The sequence below is a fragment of the Hyperolius riggenbachi genome, chromosome 3 (genome assembly GCF_040937935.1).
Source record: "Hyperolius riggenbachi isolate aHypRig1 chromosome 3, aHypRig1.pri, whole genome shotgun sequence".
NCBI lineage: Eukaryota > Metazoa > Chordata > Amphibia > Anura > Hyperoliidae > Hyperolius > Hyperolius riggenbachi.
The window spans coordinates 194,591,864-194,616,182 of NC_090648.1; the positions used below are offsets into that span (position 1 = coordinate 194,591,864).

Sequence of the window (24,319 nt, forward strand, 5' to 3'; positions counted from 1 at the left end):
ATGACAGGTTTTGAGCCAGTCCATCTTTTTAAGGGGGATTCTCAGGGCTTTCTTTGTTTTCAACAGCATTTCCTGAACAACAGTTGCAAAATCTAACTGACATAATAGTGTGCAAGTGATTAGGGAGGCCGGCTGGTATCTTGCTATTTTGGCAGTTAAACTGTTGTTCAGGAAATGCTGTTGAAAACAAAGAAAGCCCTGAGAATCCCCCTTAAAAAGATGGACTGACCCAAAACCTGTCATCTGTCACATTTTTTAACTGCCTACTTTTTTTGCGAAATAACCCCTTTAAGAGTTCATATAGAGTTTTTTTTATATATTGTCTATTTGATGACACATTGAGCCATCTTCAACAAGGAAGAATGTAGAGAAATTTAATATTTTAAGATTCCGTTCAGGAATGAGTTTGGAATTAAATTAAAAGTATTGAAAATAATGTGAGTTTGGAAATTTCTATTTGGTTTGATTCAGATCAAACTTGGAAAGATTTATTTTCAACGAGTTGTCCTAAATTTCCAATACATAGTTCCTCTCATGTGGGAGTATTGGGTATTTTGTTTAACTCCAAAGGTGTAATTCCACAAAGGGATAGAGTAGTCCCAAGATTCATTTAGCATTTATTTGTTTGTTTCCAAACTTGGAGGCTTGAGATTTGCTACTATTGGTGATGAAATCTACAGGAATATACTGTATTCACTATCCTCATCCCAATTATAACCCAATCTCTTGGGGGCAATGAAGACAATCCTTGGGCCATTTGAGAGGCTAAATAACATTTACTGAAGATAGAGGTATTCCCTCCTATGTCCGTAGGGTTGTAGAGAAGTCTGGACTTCATTTTAGGTCTAAGCTTTAGCCCAAAAACTGATCAGTGAACCAACCTACCCAGAACCATTTCGACTAGGTTTACTATGTCAGTCAATGTAAAGTTTGGACCAGGATTTACCTCTGAGGACTATTAAAATGCGTAAAATGTGAAATGCAGGCTATTAACTTTCTCTTAAATATTCCTCCTTGGAGGAAAACCGTAAACTCTTTATTACCCCTTATATTTTCTGTAGCCGACTGTCAAAAAAAATAAAAAAATAAAACATTTTTTTAAAGTAATAAAAACAAATGATGAGCTTGCCTTGTTCCTAAAAGGTCTTTCTTTGCCAATCCAAATGCTGCAATGACTTTGACACGAAGAACACGTGAATCATCCTGGGGGCACTAAAAATAAAAAAAAAACATTAAAAATGATTCAATTTTTTTTTCTTTTTTATAAAGGAGATAAATTCATATTTTTTAATTCAAAGAGAATAAAAACTACCAACAGTATTCACAAATACATTTGTGCATTTATTGGCTTATATTATCCTGTGCACAGATGTATAAAATGTTTGGCCACCTCAGCCAAAATACATATATATTTTGTAAGCAAAAAAGTAGTAACCCAAAATAACACGTAACAAGGTATTTTCTTTATGAAAAAGCTCCCTCTTTTTGACCAAACCTTGAGACTATGGCTAAAAACTTGATTTTTTTTCCCATCAGTCCGCAGCACTTGTTTTTTCCAAAAAGCTTCTGGCTTGTCTATTTGCAGTTTTGGATGCCAACAATGTTGAGGTGATCAAGCAAATCATATTTGTACAGGTAATGCCACATTGTAGAATGTTTGACCACCACTCCCAAGTTGGTCAAGCTGTCCTGTCATATTAGACTGTTTTTCTAGCGTATACACTTACATTTCTGAACGTTTTCTTGGTTTTGAAGTGATATTGTAATAAAAAAAAAAAATATGTTTTCTTCTAAAACATTAAAACCGTAAAAAAAAAATATTACACACTATGAGACCGCTTTAATGTCTTTTGAATGCATACAGTGGGATGCGAAAGTTTGGGCAACCTTCTTAATTGTCATTATTATCCTGTATAAATCGTTCGTTGTTACGATAAAAAAAATGTCAGTTAAATATATCATATAGGAGACATACACAGTGATATTTGAGAAGTGAAATGAAGTTTATTGGATTTACAGAAAGTGTACAATAATTGTTTAAACAAAAATTAGGCAGGTGCATAAATTTGGACACTGGGCACTGTTATGTTTAGAACAGTCCGCAAAAATCCGCATTGTACACCCCATTTGTATTTACATTTGTATACCTGTCTTCCCCATAACAGCTAACAATTTATACAGGAAAATCATGATGATTGAAAAGGTTTCAAATCCCACTGTATCTGAACCTCACGAAGCTGGCGGATATCATTGCCTGCTGCAGGACAAATTATCAAATGTACTCCTAAGTAAATAATAAGCAAAGAGGACTTCAAGTTCAATTGGAATGCTAAAAATGTATTTTGAATAGAGGATAAAACAAATAGAAAAAGTGAATTGAATAAGGGCCATTGTGAGTTAATATTTGAAAACCTGGCTTGCCAACACTAAATCCTCCTGCTATGACTCCCCCCTCCCCCCAATAAAAAACAGACGCTAACATAGCGTAATACCGTTTTATTCAATAATTAAAAGTATGCCAGTGCACTCACATCTCCAATGAAACAATGCGCATTGTACAATAAATTCCTCGGCAGACCTGACAGGCTCGCACAGTCGTGTCTCCCAGCTCACTCCACTCCAGAGGCCCCGCGTATTACGCTATGTGTTGGTGTAACCGTAACTTTAATGCTTTAATGAGGCCTCACCAGAGGGGCTGGAGAGGTCTTAACAGTACACTGAGTGTGCACTAACGTAGAACCTCCAGCAAGCTGGAGAAACAATACTGAAGAGGCTGAATCTCCCGAGGAGCGGGTGATTCAAAATATACTGCAGGCAAATGAACACCCGAGGGGCGGGTGAGTCGGACTGTACTGCAGTCTACGAGATACAGGAATACTAAAATCACAGGTACCTAATGAGCAGGTAATTAAGGCTGAACTGTAGCCTAGCAGAACTGTTTAACCAGTGGAGCTGGCGCAGTAACACCTCACCAGTGGCGAGGGCCCACTGGTGAGTAGAATGGTCAGGCAGGCAAGGTTCGGCAACAGAGAGGCAAGTATCAGTACAGAATCGTGAGACAAGAGAGTAATCGGTAATCAGGCAGAGGTTCAGCAACAGGTAGGCAGATAGGCGAAAGTACAGGATCAGAAGACAGGATCAGAGTCAGAGGTAATAGCCAAGAGTCATACACAGCAGAACAAACACTAAGCAATATCCTAGTCTAGGTGTGAAATCCTTAGCATCAACACCAGGGAACTAGCCTAAGGTCTGAGCGCTAACACGCACGTATTCATGACAACAGACAACTTCAGAATGAAGCGCGGAAGCTTAAGAAGCAGAGGAGACCCCACTGGCACGCCCCTCCTGGATCAGCCAATCCTGGGCGCCGTGGGACTCCTCTGACCTCAGCCGACCAGCAGGTCAGCTGACGCCTCTCCTCCCAGAATAAAAGGTCCTGTCTGTGCGCGCGCCCGCGCAAGACCGCGACCCTGTGAGCAGGGGAAAGCCCCGTCCTCTGCGTCCTACCTGCCGAGAAGATGGGCAGGGGCACAGAGACTGCTACGGGGGCGGAAGCGTTCGCTGCAGCCAACATCCCCCAGACCACCTCCGCCGTAGACATGGAGGCAGCTGCAGCGGCGGTGCCGCTCGCCGCAGCTGCCATTACAAGCACGAGTGTATGTACCTCAACTCACTCTTTTTTAATCGATACCTGACCCAAGGCATTCATAAGGTAAGCACAGAGGTATGTTCATACTGAACCCACACATCTATATGCCTTGTCTGCTCCCTCTCCTCGTTCCTCTTGGACCCATAATCACTCCTTGAAAAATGTTACTTTTGGATAAGAAACTTTAAGACCGGAAAAGGCATTCGATTTTCCCCTCTTTCACCCTTCCATTCCCTCCCCTTAAGGTGAGTGAATGGGGTGGGGATGAAGAGGCTGCGTCACTGCAAGCATGCCTCTTCTGAATTGAAAATTTGACAATAGGGGAAAGCCAAATTTTTCAAGGAATTACAGGTTTGTGGATCAAACATGAACATAACTCTGTGCTTACCTTAGGGAGCTTTGCCTCGGGTCAGGTGTGCTTTAAACCTACATTTTTACCCTATTTAGGATCAGGACTATAGACACCATTGTTTAGCTCATGAGTTAATTTTCCCTTTGCCCTGGAAAAAAAACAGCAAAATGATGAGGTTTGATAACCATTGTCAAAATCAAATCTTATTTATGGATAAATAAATGCTACATGCCTGTGTGAAGGTGTAATCAGTATGAACCAGTTACATCTGAACAAAACAAGCTAGGTACATTTCTAACACAAATAATAACCTGGGATAGCAAGATGTTTTCCTAGGTCACAACAGGTAGAATCATGTGAAGTGACAGTCATTTTCATTTAAAGCCAACCTGTCACATATTTGGCCAACAGAAACAAAACATAACTAATAAAACACACAGCCAGGCAGAACTGCATGTTAAAAGAAAGCTAAAGTGAGGAATATGAAGGCTGACATATTCACTGTAGTGAATGGGATTAGCAGGGCAACGCACGGCAACGTAGATGGCATGCCACGGCACACATTGCATTCCGATCGCACTGCCTTCTGCATTTCACAATGTGAATGAGGCCTTAGGTGGCCCGTTTCCATTGCATGTGGTGCGATGCGGTTACATAGACACATCACACTGCGGCTGTACTGTAACCAATGCACGGCAATGGAACAGTTTTCATAACGTGCTGGTTAGGCCTGAACAATAAGTTAAATTTAACATGAAGAAAGGATCCGCAAACCAGAATTGGCTTAGTGAAAAATGTCCGTTCTTTAGGAAAATCCACATGACAGAGAATGTGCAATAAAATCACAGGATCGACTGACGCGTGTCGGGCTTACAATCTGCCCTTAGTCATAGTTAAAGTGAACCTGTCAAGGAAGCAGCTTATAAATGGCTGAGAGGGATGACTCCACCCCCCACAGGCCAACCGCCAGGTCCTTGAAGGGAAACATTACAAACAGGTAATAAAAGCAGACTTGCAATGTATAAAATATTACAAAAAGGTATAAAAAGATAAGAGTAATGTAAGAAAGAAAGATAACCACTGGAACTACAATATTGCTACAAGAAAATACCGAAAGAAAAGAGGGCAAGTACAGGGACAGAGGGGTGCTGTACCCATCACTAATCATATACTAAGTTCAGATCCCAACGTTTATTCAAACCAGAAGGTGTACGAGTACCTAACCTGTAAATCCAATATGCCTCTCGTTTTAGCAAGAATCTTTGTAAATCACCTCCTCTAATGGGACAGGTGACTCGTTCAACTCCCTGGAAACTGAATGATCTTAGATTACCATTGTGCACAGTTTCAAAATGTTTGGAGACTGCTGACTTTTGAAACGTATTCCAATGTGTACCGCAATAATGCTTGGCTATTCGTGCTCTTAAATTGCGAGTAGTGCAGCCCACATATTGAATCCTGCACTCTAAACAAGATATAACATAGATGGTATATTTCGTATCACAGTTAACATATTGTTTAATGGGAAAGCTAGTGAAAAAGAGGGCACTGTGGTTCCCCGCTTGTGACAATGACAGTATTTACAGGTTCGATAGCCACAAGGGTATGAACCCACCGTAGTCAACCATGTAGGGGTATGTAGTGAAGAGGGGGATCTGAAAAGGCTGGGAGAAAGGATGGAACCCAGGGTTCTGGCTTTTTTGGCAGAGAAACGACATCCACCATCGAGAACTTTTTTAAGTTTGGGGTCTGAATGTAAAACTGGAAGATATTTTCTCACAATATTAGTGATTTTTGTAAATTCCAAACTATATTCTGTGACAAAGGTAACCTTGTCATTGTTACCTCGCTCCCGTCTCGCAGTCCCCAGTAGATCTGATCGTGGTCTCCTAGTCCCTTTAAACCGTCCTAGCTCGAGTTGTCCATTTGTGTACCCCCTCCGTCTAAGCCTGTCTTCCACCTGATTAAATTCAGATTGTAAATCACATGGATTAGAGCAGTTGCGGGCTGCTCTAATGAACTCTCCCGTAGGGATAGCATTAATGGTGTGTTTAGGGTGACATGAATTAGCAAGCAGAATCGAGTTGCCTGCTGTGGCCTTACGGAAAGTGCGTGTGGAAACAGAGCAAGATGTAGAATCGCCTGTCAGAGTTAAGTCGAGATAATCAATTTTAATATTGTCTGAATTCATTGTAAATGCAAGATTCAGGTCATTTTGGTTGACATAAGCCAGGAATTCCCCGAGGAGGCCCGGAGGACCCCCCCACACCAACAACAAATCATCAATAAATCTCCCATACCATATGATATGGGAGGCATAAGGGTTAAAGTCCCCAAAGATGCGGAGCTCCTCCCACCACCCCATATAGAGGTTGGCGAGGGAGGGGGAAAATTTTGCCCCCATAGAAGCTCCACACCTCTGGAGAAAAAACCTGGAATCAAACATAAAATAGTTGTGCGTGAGGAGATACTCCACGGCCTCCAGGAGAAAGACCCGCAAAGGCACATCAAACGTAGAATATTTAATAAAATGAAATTCCAAAGCCTGAAGGGCACGATCGTGTGGAATCGATGAGTACAGAGAGGAGACATCCATGGTTACCCATGTGTATCCATCGTTCCACGTGAAATCCCTAAAACTAGAGAGAACATGACGGGTGTCCTGCAGGTACCCAGGTAATCTGAGGACAAGGGGCTGCAGATGTGCATCGACCCACTCACCCAGGCGCTCGCCCACGGAGCCGATATCCGCAACAATGGGACGGCCCCGGGGGGGAAGCGCCCGGTTTGTGGATCTTCGGGAGGTGGTGGAACACGGGCACAACCGGATGGAGAGGACAAAGGTGCTCAGCCACCCGTTTGGTTAAAACACCCATGTCCTGCCCGCGGTCCAGCAGCCCCCGAAGATCCACAAGGAAGGCCTGGGTAGGATCCCGGAGCAAGGGCCGATACACATCCGCATCACCCAGCTGCCTAAGGGCCTCCTGTTGGTAGTCAGAGGCATCGAGAACCACGACCGCACCCCCCTTATCCGCAGAGCGTATGACTATGTCACTATTACATTGGAGAGATAAAAGGGCCTGACGCTCTGAGGAAGTGAGGTCGGACGGGGCCCTGGAATGCCTAGAAAGATTGGTTAATTCCTGCTCTATGAGGTCCTGGAAGGTGTCTAGTTCAGGGGATCTGGCATTAACTGGATAGAATGAAGGGTTAGAGACTTTAACTGGAGCTACCCGTTCTATGCCCACCCCTGGAACACCACTTGTGTCAAGGTCTCGGAGTGCCACTATAGTCCTAATGTTTCGAAAGGAGGGAACATCCTCAATTTCACTCAAAGACAGGGACTGTGGCACAGCAGAATCCAACACTTCAGAATCCTCTGTGAGGAAATGTTTTTTGACTACCAAATTTCTGACAAACTTGTTTAGGTCTAGAATAGTTCGGAATATATCAAAATGATGAGAAGGGGCAAATGATAGACCTCTGGACAGGATCCTCCTTTCCTCTGTGGAAAGTTGATGTTTGGAAAGATTAACGACATTATTGATGGAGGCGGGGTCTGAGTCCACAATTAAGTGGCTCTGCGATTTTCTATGTTTGCGCCCTGCTCTCCTAATGCGCTTCTTTTTGGTCGTCGTTTTTTGTTTTTGATCATTTTCTTCTGAGTTTTGTAATATGAGGGAGGAATGGGGACCCCAGATGTCTGAAGAATCGGAGGGACCGCCGGAAAATGAGTAGTGTTAGGAAAAATTGACTGTAAATTTCGGCGGTTGATCTCAGATGGTTCAGAGTTATCTGACTGTGACCCTGAATTTTTTGGGGAGCTAAAGCTCACATTTTTCCGAGGAGTAGATTTTTTAAAAATGGATTTAGGTGACCTGTAGAAGGACTCCCACCTCCCCACTTGTTCTTAAGTTGAATTTAAATTGAAATCACGATTTAGAATCGTTAAAATGTTGATTTCCGTGATTGCCGGACTTGTGCTGGAAGGTATGTCCACCACTGCTGCTGCTTGGGGGACAGAGGGGGCACAGAGAGACGCAGAGCGGGCACATAGAGAGACCCAGAGGAGACACAGAGCGGGGACAAAGAGGCACAGAGGGGGAACAAAGCTTTGATTTGAAGGGAATCAAGAATCGAAATCGCGATTGACAGAAATCGATCGATCTAATTTTATCTTAAAATGGTTCAGGGTGCTGGTTATGTTGAGTGGTGCAGAGCGATCAAAGAATCTGCAGATTCTTGCACGGCCGCATCCACTTGCTGTCTCCTTCTATACATTTCTGCACCCTCCCCCTCCCCCCCCCCCCCCCCCCCCCCACACACACACACACACTCCACCTGCCCCGCCAAGCAGGGTATGCACGGGCCACTTTGGATGTGGCCTTAATGAAATTTTACCTTAGCTGTCAAAAAAGGTTGGAGAATTGGTCAAAAAACATTCCCTATGCAAGGTGGTAACTAGAGACTGTCATTGAAAAAACCAAACCAAAAATAATTTGGACTGGTATGCAAATGTAATGCCAAGTGTGTGCAGCCTGGAATTGGGCCTGTCACAAATGTCAGGAAGTACATTTGAATGGACCAATTATCAGCTGCATGTAATTTGCAATTCATCTGTATCTCTCATAAGCCTGGCTCACACCTTAAATTTCAATTGGCCAATCACTGACAAATTTTACAACCTCCATGCAGTATTAGAGTTTACGTACACAGTCTGTCCATAGTACAGTATAGTCAAATATGTTGGCACTCATACTACATGGCGGTGGTAAAACTGGCCAATCATAATTGAAGTTGTGTACCAGGCTTTACTTTCTCTACTGGTAACAAGCATAATTTAACCTGCTGTCACCCATATGGCTTTTTAGACCGTCACCACGCCTGCGCCGGCCCCGCTGTGCACATCTTACAGTGCGCAGCCAGGCCAGCACAGACGCAGTGATGTCCAACCCGGCTGTCCAAGAAAAGGGTGCCGGGGAGGCATTTCAGAGGATCAGAGGGGCAGATTGGAGAACGGGTGTAGCGGTGACAGCTCACCATACATGCCTGCTCCAACAGTTTCTCATATTCATTTGGGATCTGGTATCCTTTAAAGAGGTGAGCCTATTTAAATAGTGTGTGTGTTTTCTGCCCCTTTCAGGTGGGAGGAGTCATCTCTGTTCTGTTGTGGAGGGCAAATGGAAATTGCAACAATAAATATTGTTTCCCAATGTAAAATTGTATAGCATTTACAGATTTCGCCTTCTACAGTATATAATAAAAGAGTCAATCCAGATTTATCTGTACAAAAAGAGACGAGGCAGAAAAGCAAAAGTGGATGGCTGTGCAATTATGAGCTACAGACATGGTTTGCTACTAATGGAAAACATCCATTTCATTTCCCCTTTATACTAGGTGTAGCTATCCAATTTTTCTTTTACAAGAAGTTTTGAAATCCGGATGATACCATTGATTGGCTGATTCTTGCTTTTTATTGTTGAAAAACCCCTTCTTGATTTTACTAATGGCTAACACGGTACAATACTCTAGTCTACTACTACTTTTTTTTACATAACACATCATGCCATACACGAGTAGTGTTACTATAACAGGGAAAGTAATAACAAAAATAAACGTCACCATTTCCCTGTGTAAACTAAACAGAATGCAGTTGTGCTGGATTTTCTTCAAAGACATGACTCACCAATAAGACATCTCACGTGATCTAAATAATTATATAAGGCTAGAAAAAGATGGATTTAGGTTTGTACGTTTTACAATCTCTAGAAAACGAGGAAGTCAAGCAAAACAATACATGGTGAAACTGCAGAAAAGTAAAGAGGAAACCACACAGTACTGAGAATCATGAGTTGCAGTTCACACAGAAAGCAAAAGATATATGCAATTTAGAAACTACTGTCATTTGCTGACAGCAGCATAACCAAAATATTTAGGCCCAGTTCACATTGAAATGAAAAAAAAATGGTCTGTAGCATACTTTACCGCAACAGATCCTAATAGATACAAATGAATTTAATGTTAACAAACGGATGTGTTCGAACTGATCTGTTTGGCATGTTCCATTAAGCGGGTCGCAAGTTTGGGGAAGCAGCAATTTTTCTGGACAATTGAGCCCAATGGAACTGAAACTGAGGCTGTAGTAGTGCATGGGAGCCAATAATAAAAAAGGATGTATACAACACACTGGCTATAAAAACAGACCACTCTAGCCACTTCCTGTCAGCTCTCTATAATCCAGCACGATCTTGGATTGCACATGTGCCCTGCACTGCTAGAGGATTGGAATTCATCCCACTTTCTCCTTAATTTTTTTTTTTGTAAATGGCAAAGATCAGGCCATACAGCATTGAGTACTTGATTGTGTTAGCTGAAGCCTATCCTGCACTTTATGATAAAGGGGCACCTTGAACACAGTAACCTTGAACCCGAGGTGGGTTTGAAGAATATTATCTGCATACAGAGGCTGGATCTGCCTATACAGCCCAGCCTCTGTTGCTATCCCAAACCCCCCTAAGCTCCCCCTGCACTCTGCAATCCCTCATAAATCACAGCCACGCTGCTGACAAACAGCTTGTCAGAGCTGGCTGTGTTTATCTCTGTAGTATCAGTCTGCTGATCTCCCCGCCTCCTGCAGAACTCCAGTCCCCGCCTGAATCCCTTCCCTCCCTGCTGATTGGAGGGAAGGGACAGGGGCAGGGACCAGAGCTATGCAGGAGGCGGGGGAGCAGCTAAGACTGACACTACAGATGTAAACACAGCCTCACAGCGTGGCTGTGATTTATGAGGGATTGCAGAGTGCAGGGGGACCTTAGTGGGGTTTGGGATAGCAACAGAGGCTGGGCTGTATAGGCAGATCCAGCCTCTGTATGCAGATAACATTCTTTAAACACACCTCGGGTTCTCTTTAAGAAGTGCAGGAAATTGTGGGAGGTTATAGTGAGAAAATACGTGCCTGGCTTTAATTGCCTAGCACACAAGCAGAAAACAAATGAAGGTAAGTATAGAAGTATATTTACAATTTTCATTCTTGGGTTGTGCTGCATGTCTGCTGTATTTTAGTTGTTTGGGGGGGGGGGGGGGGTTGATTGTAATTGGTGTGTGAGTAGACATTTCATTACAATTCTGATCAAAAGCATGCCTTGTGCACCCGTCATGCATGTGTGGGTCGCAGGTGCACAGGCCATGCACCTGTGGCGCGCGCACACATGGCCTGAGTACTTGTGACATACACAAACAGTTTTGTAAACAGAAAACTTTTTTCTAAAATAAAAAAAAAAAAAAAAAAAAACCCACAAGCAGCAGAATTGGTCAGTTATGTTAATGCACCTGTCCCTCAGGGGACATAAAATAGTCGGCCAAACTGTCCCCGTTTCGAAAGCACACAATTCTGGCCCTGTGGCATGGCTCAGCAAAAGCGTTAAAACATTCCGGAAAGTCAGGAATGTCCCCTTCACCTTGGCGAATACAATTGTGGAGGATGCACACAGCAGTGTCAGGCTTCATTTGCAGCAGCGATAAGGGGGTCTGCTGTGGGCCTCATGAAGACTTGTGAAAGGCTCCCCAGAGAGAAGTGATACACCTCTTCAGGCTCCATATATGATCACCTTTTCTTGTTGCATGCTCTTTTGTCACATAGGTTACATGATGACAGAGGGCTCTGTAATCATAGAGCCACAGACACATGAGGAAGATAGATTGTTGGTTGAGCCTGGAAAAGGTAGGTCACTTCCCTTCAGCACTCCACTCCCAATACATTGCTTATGGGGGCTAATCTGGCTACAACTCTCATGCATAAAAAAAAATAAAAAAAAAATCTACAGAAAGGTCTTACCTTTGGGTATGCATGGTCTGTAGGCGTATCTACAGGGGTGCAGGTATGATGTGCCATTGGCGCGTATCTACAGGGGTGCAGGTATGATGTGTAATCGGCGCGCCTCTTAATGGACGTGCTGTTCCTCAGCATTTTTGGTGTTCTCCATACAGATAGTTGTTATCTGAGGGTCATTCTGCTGCCTGGTTACATCTTTTGGAGGGACAAGCTGCCGGTTATATGGGGATATGCTTAGGCTGACCTATTGTGATACTCCATTCTTACAGGCCATGCTTTACTTCAACCTGGATACAATGAATTTAACCGAAACTACACATTAACACATTTGGAAGGGCTAAGGACTAACTTCAAAGTTTGCATAGGCGCTGCTCCTAGATACGCCGCTGGGTCTGTTACTAAGTTTTGCTTGCTGAAATAGGAGCTTAACATCAAGGAATGTTCTAACAAATTGATTATGCCACCAGGCAGCAAGCAGAGTTATACTTTAAATTCCTTCCTCAGCCTTATCTGCACACTGTCAGCTCCAGTCTTCAGCAAGTAACATTAAAGAACAATTCTACAAAGAATTTGAAAAGTATCAAGAAATTATATCAGTTATTGCACCCCATTCTTAAATAGGTTAACGTAAGAGTACATAAAAAGTACACCTGAGCTGAGAGGGATATGGTGGCTGCCATATTTATTCCCTTTTAAACCACACCAGTTGCCCGATAGCCCTCATGATCTATTTTGCTGCAGTAGTGTCTGAATCACACACCTGAAACAAGCACGTATCTAATCCAGTCAGTTATCAGTCAGAGAACCTAGTCTGCATGCTTGTTCAGGGTCTGACTAAAAGTGTTAGAGACAAAGGAGAAGCAAGCAAAGTGCATTATTTAAAAGGAAATAGGTCAGCCTCAATAACCCTCTCAGTGCAGAATGAATAAACAGACTAGCTGAGTGATCAGAAGTGTGTTATTATAATTAGTATACACACACTTGTACATTGAAGATCTACTAACACCCGATATTACATGAGATTTCCAGGTAATCAAGCTTATCAACCAACTGTATCTGACTCGTGTTTACGCAAAATGTTTAGGAGAGCCCTCATTAACAGGCAGACTAATATTCATCATTTGCCAATTTCTTTAATTGGTATTCATTAGCACAGAGCTGAAAAACAGGTTTGTATATGAACAGAAAGCTATTAATGCCAAATACATTTTATAATATTGACATAACTGTTTACTCAAATAAGTAATTATACTTATAAAGCTCAAATGGGAGCAGGTGGATGGCATCGGCACTACCAAAAAACATTATTGGTTTCCAAGTTACTGGAAGGGTTAATGATTCAAACGGCTACTTCACATAAAAGCGAATTGATAAAATAGCCATTGTTGGCCAAAATTAACAGATTTTGTGAAGTGTACTGAGCTGTGTTAATGTAAAAATGCTTCTATTGTATCCAGGGTGGGCAGAAAAAACAACAACAAAAAAAATCAGCTTTATTTGTACAGCAATTAGTTAAAGAATACCTTCCCCAGATTAAACTTGTGAAATTGAGAACAGAGGTATGTTAAAGGGGCACTATTGCTAATTTTATTTATATTATTTTTATTATTTTTTAATATTTTCATCCCCTTAACATACATATGCCTTATTGGAGTTATGCTATTGCTCAGTATAGAGTTCTATCAAAATGTAATTTTACACTTGTAATAAACATTTACAGCCAGGCAGTCACGTCAGTAGTAAAACCTTTCCGACGCCAGTTCAGCATAAACCATTCTGTAGTAGGGAGGCATCTGCTACTGATCCTTGAGCTGCCGTTATTTTCAACCCCTCTGGCCAGCTCATTTATTCTTTACCATGTTGTAACTGCACTAATGTGCAGTTACTGAGCCCACAGCAGCCGCCGTAAAGTGCAGCACGCAGCAAGGAAATGAACAGCGCTACTTAAAAACAGGCAAGTGCCTACCTGCAAAAGAGTGCAAGCCCCACTTGTGGGATATAATACACACCGAGCATACACATGACCTGTCTACCACTGGAGGAGGATGTTAGTTTCCTGTAACAGCTTGCATGCAACGTATTAAGTATTCGTCCCTCCCACTGCGAAGAAGTTGATCCTCCATGGGAGGGGCCTAACTAACTAAATCCTAACCTATGTATATGCATAGCCTGAGTGCGGCTAATCAAATAAAATTGAAAATTGAGCAAAAGGTGGATCAGCGCAACACCAGGCTGCCTCCGAATGGCCTCCAATCAGAGGTGCGCTGAGCCCCCCCAGGCTATGCATATACATAGGTTAGAATTTAGTTAGTGTTAGGCCCCTCCCATGGAGGATCGACTTCTTCGCAGTGGGAGGGACGAGTACTTAATAGGTTGCATGCAAGCTGTTACAGGAAACTAGCATCCTCCTCCAGTGGTAGACAGGTCATGTGTATGCTCGGTGTGTATTATATCCCACAAGTGGGGCTTGCACTCTTTTGCAGGTAGGCACTTGCCTGTTTTTAAGTAGCGCTGTTCATTTCCTTGCTATGTACTAATTTATTTCGTTTTTGGTCAGCTGCTCCCACTTAACAGCCATGCTTTTGGTGTATATGCAGAGCTTCTGTTTGGGTTCAAGGTGCGTTTGTAGTTTCTGGGGGGGCTCAGCGCACCTCTGATTGGAGGCCATTCGGAGGCGGCCTGGTGTTGCGCTGATCCACCTTTTGCGCAATTTTCAATACCAGTTGCTTGTCATTCCTGCTGAACTCTTTGGCTGCAGAGGTGGCTGAATCACACACCTGAAACAAGCATGCAGCTAATCCAGTATGACTTTAGTCAGAGCACCTGATCTGCATGCTTGTTGAGGGGGCGTGGCTAAAAGTATTAGGCTGCATTTCCACTTGTGCGGTGCGAATCGCCGCGGTAAAAATTCGCATGCGAATTCGCATGAAAATTCGCATGGAAGACGATGTATGCGAATTTAACCATGGCAGTGCTGGTTTGCTTTTCCATTGTTTCTATGCGAATTCACATGAGAATTCGTATGAAAATTCGCATACCCATACCTCATGCGAATTTCCTATTAAATACATTGTATGCAATTCGCATAGCGGTATGCGATATGCGAATTCTGATGGCTCTGCCATGCAAATTTTTTCTGCACAGAAAAACGCAAAGGAATCCTGACAAGTGGAAACAGTCCCATTCACTTGTATTGCTATGCGAATTTGCATGCGAAAAAAACGCATGCTAATTCGCGATAGTGGAAATGGGCCCTTAGAGACACAGAATCAGGAGAGTCAGGCAACTGGTATCTTAAAAGGAGAAATCCATATCCTTCTCAGTTTAGGTTCCCTTTAACCACTTGCCGACCGACCACAGCCGATGGGCGGCGGCAAAGTGGACGCCGTAAGGGCCGCAATACGCCCATGGGCATTGCGTCCTTTCGGCCTGCCAGGGGAGCGATCGCATCACTGGTGACGTGCGCTTCCCCGGCAACTGGCTCCACCCACCCGCGACGACAACCCGCCGGCCATTCGGAAGCGCCGGCGGGTTGTTGACCCCACGATCACTGCTACAAAATGTATAATACACTTTGTAATGTATACAAAGTGTATTATACAGGCTGCCTCCTGCCCTGGTGGTCCCAGTGTCCGAGGGACCACCAGGGCAGGCTGCAGCCACCCTAGTCTGCACCCAAACACACTGATGTGCCCCCCCCCCCCTGATCGCCCACAGCACCCCTCAGACCGACCCCCCAGACCACTGTTTGCACCCAATCACTCCCTATTCACCCATCAATCACTCCCTGGCACTATCTGTCAACGCTATTTTTTTTTTATTCCCTAAACTGACCCCTGGGAACTCATGATCACCCCCACCCCTCAGATTCTCCCCAGAACCCCCCCCCCCCCTGTATACTGTACATTTATCCCCTCTGATCACCTGTCAATCGCCCGCCAATCACCCCCTGTCACTGCCACCCATCAATCAGCCCCTAAACTGCCCCTTGCGGGCAATCTGATCACCCACCCACACCATCAGATCGCCTGCAGACCCGACGTCAGATCACCTCCCAAGTGCATTGTTTACATCTGTTCTCTCCTCTAAACACCCACTAATTACCCATCAATCACCCCCTGTCACTGCTACCCATCAGATTAGACCCCTATCTGCCCCTAGGGCACCCAATCACCCGCCCACACCCTCAGAACACCCTCAGACCCCAGCCCTGATCACCTCGCCAGTGCATTGCTTGCATCTATTCCCCCCACTAATCACACCTTGAGACACCCATCAATCACCTCCTGTCACCCCCTAGCACACCTACCTATCAGATCAGGCCCTAATTTGCCCTGTGTGGGCTCCTGATCACTCAGCCAAACCCTCAGATCCCCCACAGACCCCCTTCCGATCACCTCCCCAGTGCATTGATTGCATCTATTTTCCCCTCTAACCACCCCCTGAGACACCCATCAATCACCTCCTGTCTCCCCCCTAGCACTCCTATCCATCAGATCAGGCCCAATATAACCTGTCTTCTAAAAGGCCACCCTGCTTATGACCGGTTCCACAAAATTCACCCCGTCATAGACCACCTGTCATCAAAATTTGCAGATGCTTATACCCCTGAAGTCATTTTGAGACATTTGGTTTCCAGACTTCTCACGGTTTTGGGCCCATAAAATGCCAGGGCAGTATAGGAACCCCACAAGTGACCCCTTTTTAGAAAAAAAAAAAAAGACACCCTAAGGTATTCTGTTAGGTGTATGACGAGTTCATAGAAGATTTTATTTTTTGTCACAAGTAAACGGAAACTGATTTGTATTGGTTTTTTTCCTCACAAAGTGACCATACTCCTAACAGCAAACTCCTTTCTAAAATGGGGTCACTTGTGGGGTTCCTATACTGCCCTGGCATTTTAGGGGCCCTAAACCGTGAGGAGTAGTCTAGAATCCAAATGCCTCAAAATGACCTGTGAATAGGACGTTAGACATCTTAGCGCACCTAGGTTGCAAAAAAGTGTCACGTGGTATCGCCGTACTCAGAAGAAGTAGTATAATGTGTTTTGGGGAGTATTTTTACACATATCCATGCTGGGTGGGAGAAATCTCTCTGTAAATGGACAATTAAGTGTAAAAAAAAATAAAAAAATAAAAAAAATTGTCATTTAAAGAGATATTTCTCCCACCCAGCATAGGTATGTGTCAAAATACACCACAAAACTCCTTATACTACTTCTCCTGAGTACAGCGGTACCACACGTGTGGCACTTTTTTGCACCCCAAGTGTGCTAAGGGGCCCAAAGTCCAATGAGAACCTTTAGGCTAGTTACACAACAGGACGTTGCGTTTAGGGGACGTTATAGGGCACATAACGTGCCCCTAACACAACGCCTGGTGCTCTCTGGTGTAGACATCGGAGTGAGCGCGTTGTGCAGCTCACTCTGGCGTCCGTGATGCCATGATGCGTACTCTTGGACGCATGCGGCATCACGTGGTCCCGCCCGGCCAATCGCCGCACAGAGCAGCCGCTCCAGGAAGTAAACACTGAGTGCAGTGAATATTAATTAGCCATGTGTCCGGCCGCTCTCCCCTCCTCCCCAACATGACTGAGCATGTGCAAACAGTCTAACGCGGCTTAGCCGCGTAGAACGCACAGCATGCAGCACTTTGCTGCGTTACAATGTAACGCAACGTGGGCAGTGTGAACAGCCCACTTGTGTTACATTGCTGTGCGTTGGGGGAGCGTTACAGGCTGCACTAACGTGCGCCTGTAACGTCCCTGTGTGCAAGAAGCCTTAGGATTTCACAGGTCATTTTGCGACATTTGGTTTCAAGACTACTCCTCATGGTTTAGGGCCCCTAAAATGCCAGGGCAGTATAGGAACCCCACAAATGACCCAATTTTATAAAGAAGACACCCAAAGGTATTACGTTAGGAGTATGGTGAGTTCATAGAAGATTTTATTTTTTGTCACAAGTTAGCGGAAAATGACACTTTGTGAAAAAAAAAAACAATTAAAATCAATTTCCGCTTACTTGTGACAAAAAATAAAAACTTATATGAACGCTCCATACTCCTAACGGAATACCTTGGGGTGTCTTTCTAAAATGTGGTCACTTGTGGGGTTCCTTTACTGCCCTGGCATTTTAGGGGCCCTAAACCGTGAGGAGTAGTCTTGAAACCAAATGTCGCAAAATGACCTGTGAAATCCTAAAGGTACTCATTGGACTTTGGGCCCCTTAGCGTACTTAGGGTGCAAAAAAGTGCCACACATGTGGTGGCGCCGTACTCAGGAGAAGTAGTTTAATGTGTTTTGGGGTGTATTTTTACACATACCCATGCTGAATGGGAGAAATCTCTCTGTAAATGGACAATTGTGTGTAAATCAAAAAATTGTCATTTACAGAGATATTTCTCCCACTCAGCATGGGTATGTGTAAAAATACACCCCAAAACACATTATACTACTTCTCCTGAGTACGGCAATACCACATGTGTGGCACTTTTTTGCAGCCTAACTGCGCTAAGGGGCCCAAACTCCAATGAGCACCTTTAGGCTTTACAGGGGTGTTTACAATTTAGCACCCCCCAAAATGCCAGGACAGTGAACACACCCCACAAATGATCCCATTTTGGAAAGTAGACACTTCAAGGTATTCAGAGAGGAGCATGGTGAGTCCGTGGCAGATTTCATTTTTTTTGTCGCAAGTTAGAAGAAATGGAAACTTTTTTTTGTTTTGTTTTGTTTTTTTTGTCACAAAGTGTCATTTTCCGTTAACTTGTGACAAAAAATAAAATCTTCTATGAACTCACCATGCCTCTCAGTGAATACTTTGGGATGTCTTCTTTCCAAAATGGGGTCATTTGGGGGGTATTTATACTATCCTGGAATTTTAGCACCTCATGAAACATGACAGGTGGTCAGAAAAGTCAGAGATGCTTAAAAATGGGAAAATTCACTTTTGGCACCATAGTTTGTAAACACTATAATTTTTACCCAAACCAATAAATATACACTGAATGGATTTTTTTTTTATCAAAGACATGTAGCAGAATAAATTTGGACAAAAATGTATACAGAAAATTTACTTTATTTGAAAAATGTCAGCGCAGAAAGTAAAAAAAAATAAATCATTTTTTTGACAAAATTCATGTCTTTTTTGATAAATACAATAAAAACAAACTCGCAGCAGCAATCAAATAGCACCAAAAGAAAGCTGCATTAGTGACAAGAAAAGGAGGTAAAATTCATTTAGGTGGTAGGTTGTATGACCGAGCAATAAACCGTGAAAGCTGCAGTGGTCTGAATGGAGAAAAAGGCTCTGGTCCTTAAGGGGTAGAAAGACTGTGGTCAAGTGGTTAAAGTGTGATTTTGAAAGAGCTTGCAAAATAACATTCCTGACTTGGTATTACTGGTCTTGAAACTGGCCTCAATATGCATAGCATAAAAAGAGAAGAAAAAAAAAAAAAGAAAAAAAAGGAATATTGTACACCTGACCATTTATTTTCCAAAAATACACTTAAAGCGGATCAGAGATGAAAAACTAACTATAACAAGGAACTTGTCTATATATAGCTTATCTAAAGTTTAGATAGTTTACACAGCATATCTAGCTGCAAACAGCTTCAAAAGTTTATGATTATTTATTCCTGTGATACGAGGGCAGCCATGTTCTGTTTCTCACATCGTCACAGGCTGAGGGCTGGAGATGCTATCAGCTTGCCTGTGTGTAAATTCAGTCCCCTCTCCTCCTCCCTCCCTCCACCCCCCCCCCCCCCCCCTCTGCCTCTGAAATCAATGGCCAGTAACCTCCTCCTGCCCAGACTGAGCTCCCATAAGCCATTGCTATGGTGCCAAGGGACTGTGAAAAGCTGTGGGCGAGGCTTGTTTAGTTTATAGGGAATTAGAGTATTAAAACAAAACAAAAAAAGGATTTGGCTTAGAATTCCCTATAAACTATATGAAAGGAACACAATTATGCAATGAGTAAAAGTTTATCTCGGATCCACTTTAAAGCGTACCAGAAGCAAAAATTGCACCAAAAACAACAACAACAAAAACAATTAGATACGTGCCTCAGTAGTAGGAAAGCTTTGGACAGTACAGAGGCTTCCCTGATCCTCCTGCAATGCACAGTTCCAGTGCTGGCTTCCTCTAAACTTTCAACAATATCTTATCAAATAAGTTTCTTGCAACAGTATTCCAACACATCCATATTGTACACGTGCTAATAAGGTCCACGAATGCGCAGTAGAACTAAGGCACACACCCTTCCCACACACAAGCCCCTTCTTACTTGGCATGCGCCAGAATGGATAAACTCATAAGGAAGTGAGCAGGGCTGTGGAGTCTGAGCAATTTTGAGTACCCGGAGTCGGTGATTTCATAAACTCAGGAGTCAATGATTTTTGTACAAAATCCAAAGCCCTGGCAAGTATTAGACTAAGGAGTCAGAGCCATTTTGGGTACCCAGAGTCGGAGGTTTCATAAACTGAGGAGTCAAAGTCTGAGTTGAAATCAGAAGATTTTTGTACCGACTCCACAGCCCTGGAAGTGAGTATGACAACAAGAGCGTCTAGAGATGAAACAGAGGGCTAGAAGATGATCTGGGAAATCTCTGGACCATCCAGAGGCTTCCCACTACGTATGTATGTATTCAAATTGTAACCCCTTCCTCGTCACAGGATTACTTTAGGCAACTTGGACCTTGAATGTACTGGAACTTTTTTCAAACCCGTCTTGAAGAAAAATCTAAAACACAGTTCAGATTTTTAGCATAAAGTGTTGTAGCTGTGCACTAGCTGTTATTTCACACCTTGGTATATATTTTTCTTGTAACAACCTTTCTGCTTTCTAACAATGTACGTGACAAATTGTCAGAAAAACCTGTTCTTAAAAGCTGTCATTCAAGATCCAAGCGAATAAGTGTAGCATTGTAACAAGTGTAGAATGCTGTACCCTGGATCAATAGATCAGTGCTTTTCAACCTATGGTACGCGTACCACTTGTGGAACTTTGCCTCTGGCCAGGTGGTACGCTCTGGGGAGATGAAAAAGAAGTGTCTGCTGGTTGTAGGGAGATCAAAGGGAAAAGTGATTTAGGGCCAGTCCAGTGCCTGTTGAATTCAGGTTTGTTTTTGTATAAGACAATGTGAAGTACTAGCCTGGTTGATAAAAGTGCAATTACAGAGCAATTAGAGAAGGGGCAAGCTGGTAAATATATATATGCATACATGATGCAGAGCAGAGCTTGCCTTGAGGGTCTCAAACTCGCGGCCCGCGGGCCATTTGCGGCCCTCGATACAATATTTTGTGGCCCTCGCCGGCAAAAGCTTCCTTATAGTTCGCTACAGTGCTCCCAAGTAATCCGCCGCATCCCCGCCACTAAACGAGGGCTGCAGAGCCCCCAAATCGCCCGGGGGGGGGGGGGGCAATCCGCCGGCATCTCCTGGAAGGGGCAGAGCTTTCAGCTTCAGCTCTGCCGCTCCTGACGTCAATCGCCGCACGGATCGCCGCCTCTCCCCGCCCCTCTCTGTGAAGGAAGAGTGAGAGGGGCGGGCAGAGGCGGCAATGCACCGCGATTGTGAAATTCCTTATGCAGCCCAGCCTCATCCTGACTTTGCCTCCTGCGGCCCCCCAGGTAAATTGAGTTTGAGACCCCTGGTCTATGGGAAAACATTTGTCTGGTCTCTCCTCATTGTTATAATGACTATGTGCGGATAAGATGTTAAACAGTTTGAAAAGTTTTTGACAGTCCCTAGACTCCAGGAGGGCTGCTCTCTGACTTGTGTGAGAGACTTGCAGGGACAGAAGTCATATTACAGGCAAGTAGCCTCTGTGTGATGTGGAACTGGAAAACACATAACCTCTCTGCTCTATGTCAGGCTATTTGCAGTCTCTACACTCCTCTCTCTGGGCTAGTGCATGCCAAAATTGCAATAGCAATCACTAGCAATCTGCTTTTGTGAAGCAATTTTCAGAGCGATTTGTGAATAAATCGCTACCCCCAAAAAATGCTACATGCAGCATGTTTACGAGATTGGAAAAATCACAACACTGCTGTGGGGACACCCTCATAGAGTAACATTAGCCAAGTGCTTTTCAAATCATTGTCGATTTGAAAAATGCTCAGAAACACTTGGTGTGCACCAGCCTCCCTCATTCACCTTTAATTTCCCCTTCCCCTAGTGCTGGGTGTCTGTGTCTTCTTGTCATACAGGAAAGCTAAATAAAAGTGTAATCCTGGTGAGGCAAATATCTTCTTCCCTCTCAGCTTTTCTCCCCTCTCTCCTCACCGGTACTCCACATAAGTAATAGTACGCTGCTGGTGAGTTCGGAGCAGAGTGAGCCGAATGACGGCTCTCCCTGCTGCCGCTAAACTCCCTGGTGGCGTTAAATACTATTCCCCCTCCGACTCATCGCAACTCAGAGGGAGATGTAATTCAAGGTCGATCACCAGAGCCCCAAATGACCTTACACACACGCGCAGCATATTATTGCTGCCATGGAGCTCCTAGTTTCTAACCAACTGCTTCGCCTTCTCTTTCCTATCTCCAGTCTTATAAGTTATCCTAACCTAAAGCTGGCCATACATGCATCAATTGTTACTGACCGATTCATTCACTACGATTGAATCATAATGGCTTTTCCACCTGTCAGTACTGAGTATGTATGTGGCCTGTAGTGTTTCATACTATTGTGAAGTTATCTGACTGAGGTAGATGGTGGTCTGGTAAAGGGGGATATCAGAGATGGGAGAGGGACATATTTGAGGGATTAGTAGAGATGGTGGTGAAGGGAAGGACATAAGTGTGTCACACTGTCCTTCGAGTGTTCTTGCTATATTTCCGCATGGGTGCCCCATGTGACTACTGGCATATACAAAGTGAGGTGCATGTGTGATGTCATTTGGGCTAGGGCTGCCATGTTAAAGGGCCTCTAGTTTGTGTTTTCCCCCCAGGCCTAACGGTCCCAGTCCTCCCCTGGGGTAGGGAGATGAAAAAGAAAATAAGTGTCTGGGAGGGGGGCTGCAGGAAGATAAGGAGAAGTGAGGGAGAGTAATAGGAGGAGAGCAGCGAGGTCACAGGAGTGTTCCTTCCTTTCTCTGGCTAGCCTATTGCCATATCGTGCATCAGGAGGGGCTTGTTCATGAGTGCCTCAACATCGTGGAAGGCTGCAAGGTAATGGAGAACAATTTCTATATTTGAGCATGTTAGTATATTTGGAAAAATTTTACAAAATGCATAATTATATTCCCAGTTGGACCCGATTCCAAGGCAAATTCAAAAAGCAACCATGATCAGTGTTCCACCATGTTTATACAAACAATTCTTATTCTGTGAGCTAGTTCTAGATCAGGGCTTTAGAATCTACAGTGTAGTCAGTGCACTGCGGTATTAAGTTGCAGGGCAGATGCACTGTGAAAAGATATGTATATAGGGGTGTATATTTGGGATAATGTATATAGGGATATATGGAAGATGAAAACCTCTACTGAGGGGGCACCCTGTGTATTTTGCGGGCAAACAGTGCAGCGTATGTATTTTGCAGGCAAACGCAGTGCATCGTGTGTAGTTTGTGGGCAAATGCTGCGCCAGCGCATGCGTAGTAGTGCGCAACTTGCCGAGAGACCTTTCAGGAATCCCCCCTTAGAAATCCCTGTCTGTGATTGTCAGGAACCGGCCCGCGGCACGCCTGCGTATACGGTTCCCGACTGCGGGTTTGACCAGATTAAGCGGGGAACAGCCTTATTTAAGCTACAACCAAGGCTGGAACCCCTCAAACACTTCCCACTGTCACCACTAGCGTTGCTAGACACGTTCACTCAGCTATCGAGTGCTCAATACGCAATCTGCGTTTTCGTATTTGGGTCAGCTTTGCGCTTAGGCCAAATACGGGAACGCCACGCACCCACACACCCACACAGATGCAATCTTACACTGTCGTGAAGCAAAGACCCACTAACAGTCGTTCCGAACGATACTGTTAGCCACTCTGCTGTCGCTACTCGCACTGGCGTTGTTCGTACGTTGGGTCAGCTGCGCGCTTAGGCCAACGTATGACAAACGCCCCCACACACAATGCAATTACAATTTCATACGGTAGTGTTGCTCAAGCGTACAATTAGGCATGAACTTATACACGGTTACACTTCAGTCTCTTCTAGGCTATGAGTGTTAGTTTAGTACGGCAGAAGTCAAACTTATTAAATAATAATTTAATATTCTAGAAAAACATAGAACAGTGCAGAACTTAATATATACAAAAAGATTACAAAAAACAAAGTAAAAATAGTTACAAGATAAAAGTTACAAAGATAACACACCAAGCAATTTGCTTACCAAAAATACAGGAATCCAGATAGAAGAACCTTGGATTTTGGTGGACGGACACAATTCTGGTTAGACCAGGAGTTCACTAGCTTGGGCCAGGAGACCGGCTGCCACTACCGTCAGAAGAGAACTGATTTGAGGTAGATGTCCCCTGGTTTTTATAATGAAAT

The 24,319-nt window shown here is 43.9% G+C and overlaps 1 protein-coding gene across 3 annotated transcripts in view; it reads right to left on the reverse strand.

Moving 5' to 3' along the window:
- Positions 1 to 24,319, reverse strand: part of NEDD4 (NEDD4 E3 ubiquitin protein ligase) — a 172,402-nt gene that overhangs the window by 122,045 nt on the left and 26,038 nt on the right. For 2 of the 3 annotated variants that reach the window (XM_068275496.1, XM_068275494.1), the window contains exon 2: positions 1,130 to 1,212. In XM_068275496.1, coding sequence (XP_068131597.1) covers positions 1,130 to 1,212 — 83 coding nt within the window. The remainder of the gene's footprint in view (positions 1 to 1,129; positions 1,213 to 24,319) is intronic. The other variant, XM_068275495.1, reaches the window with a different exon arrangement.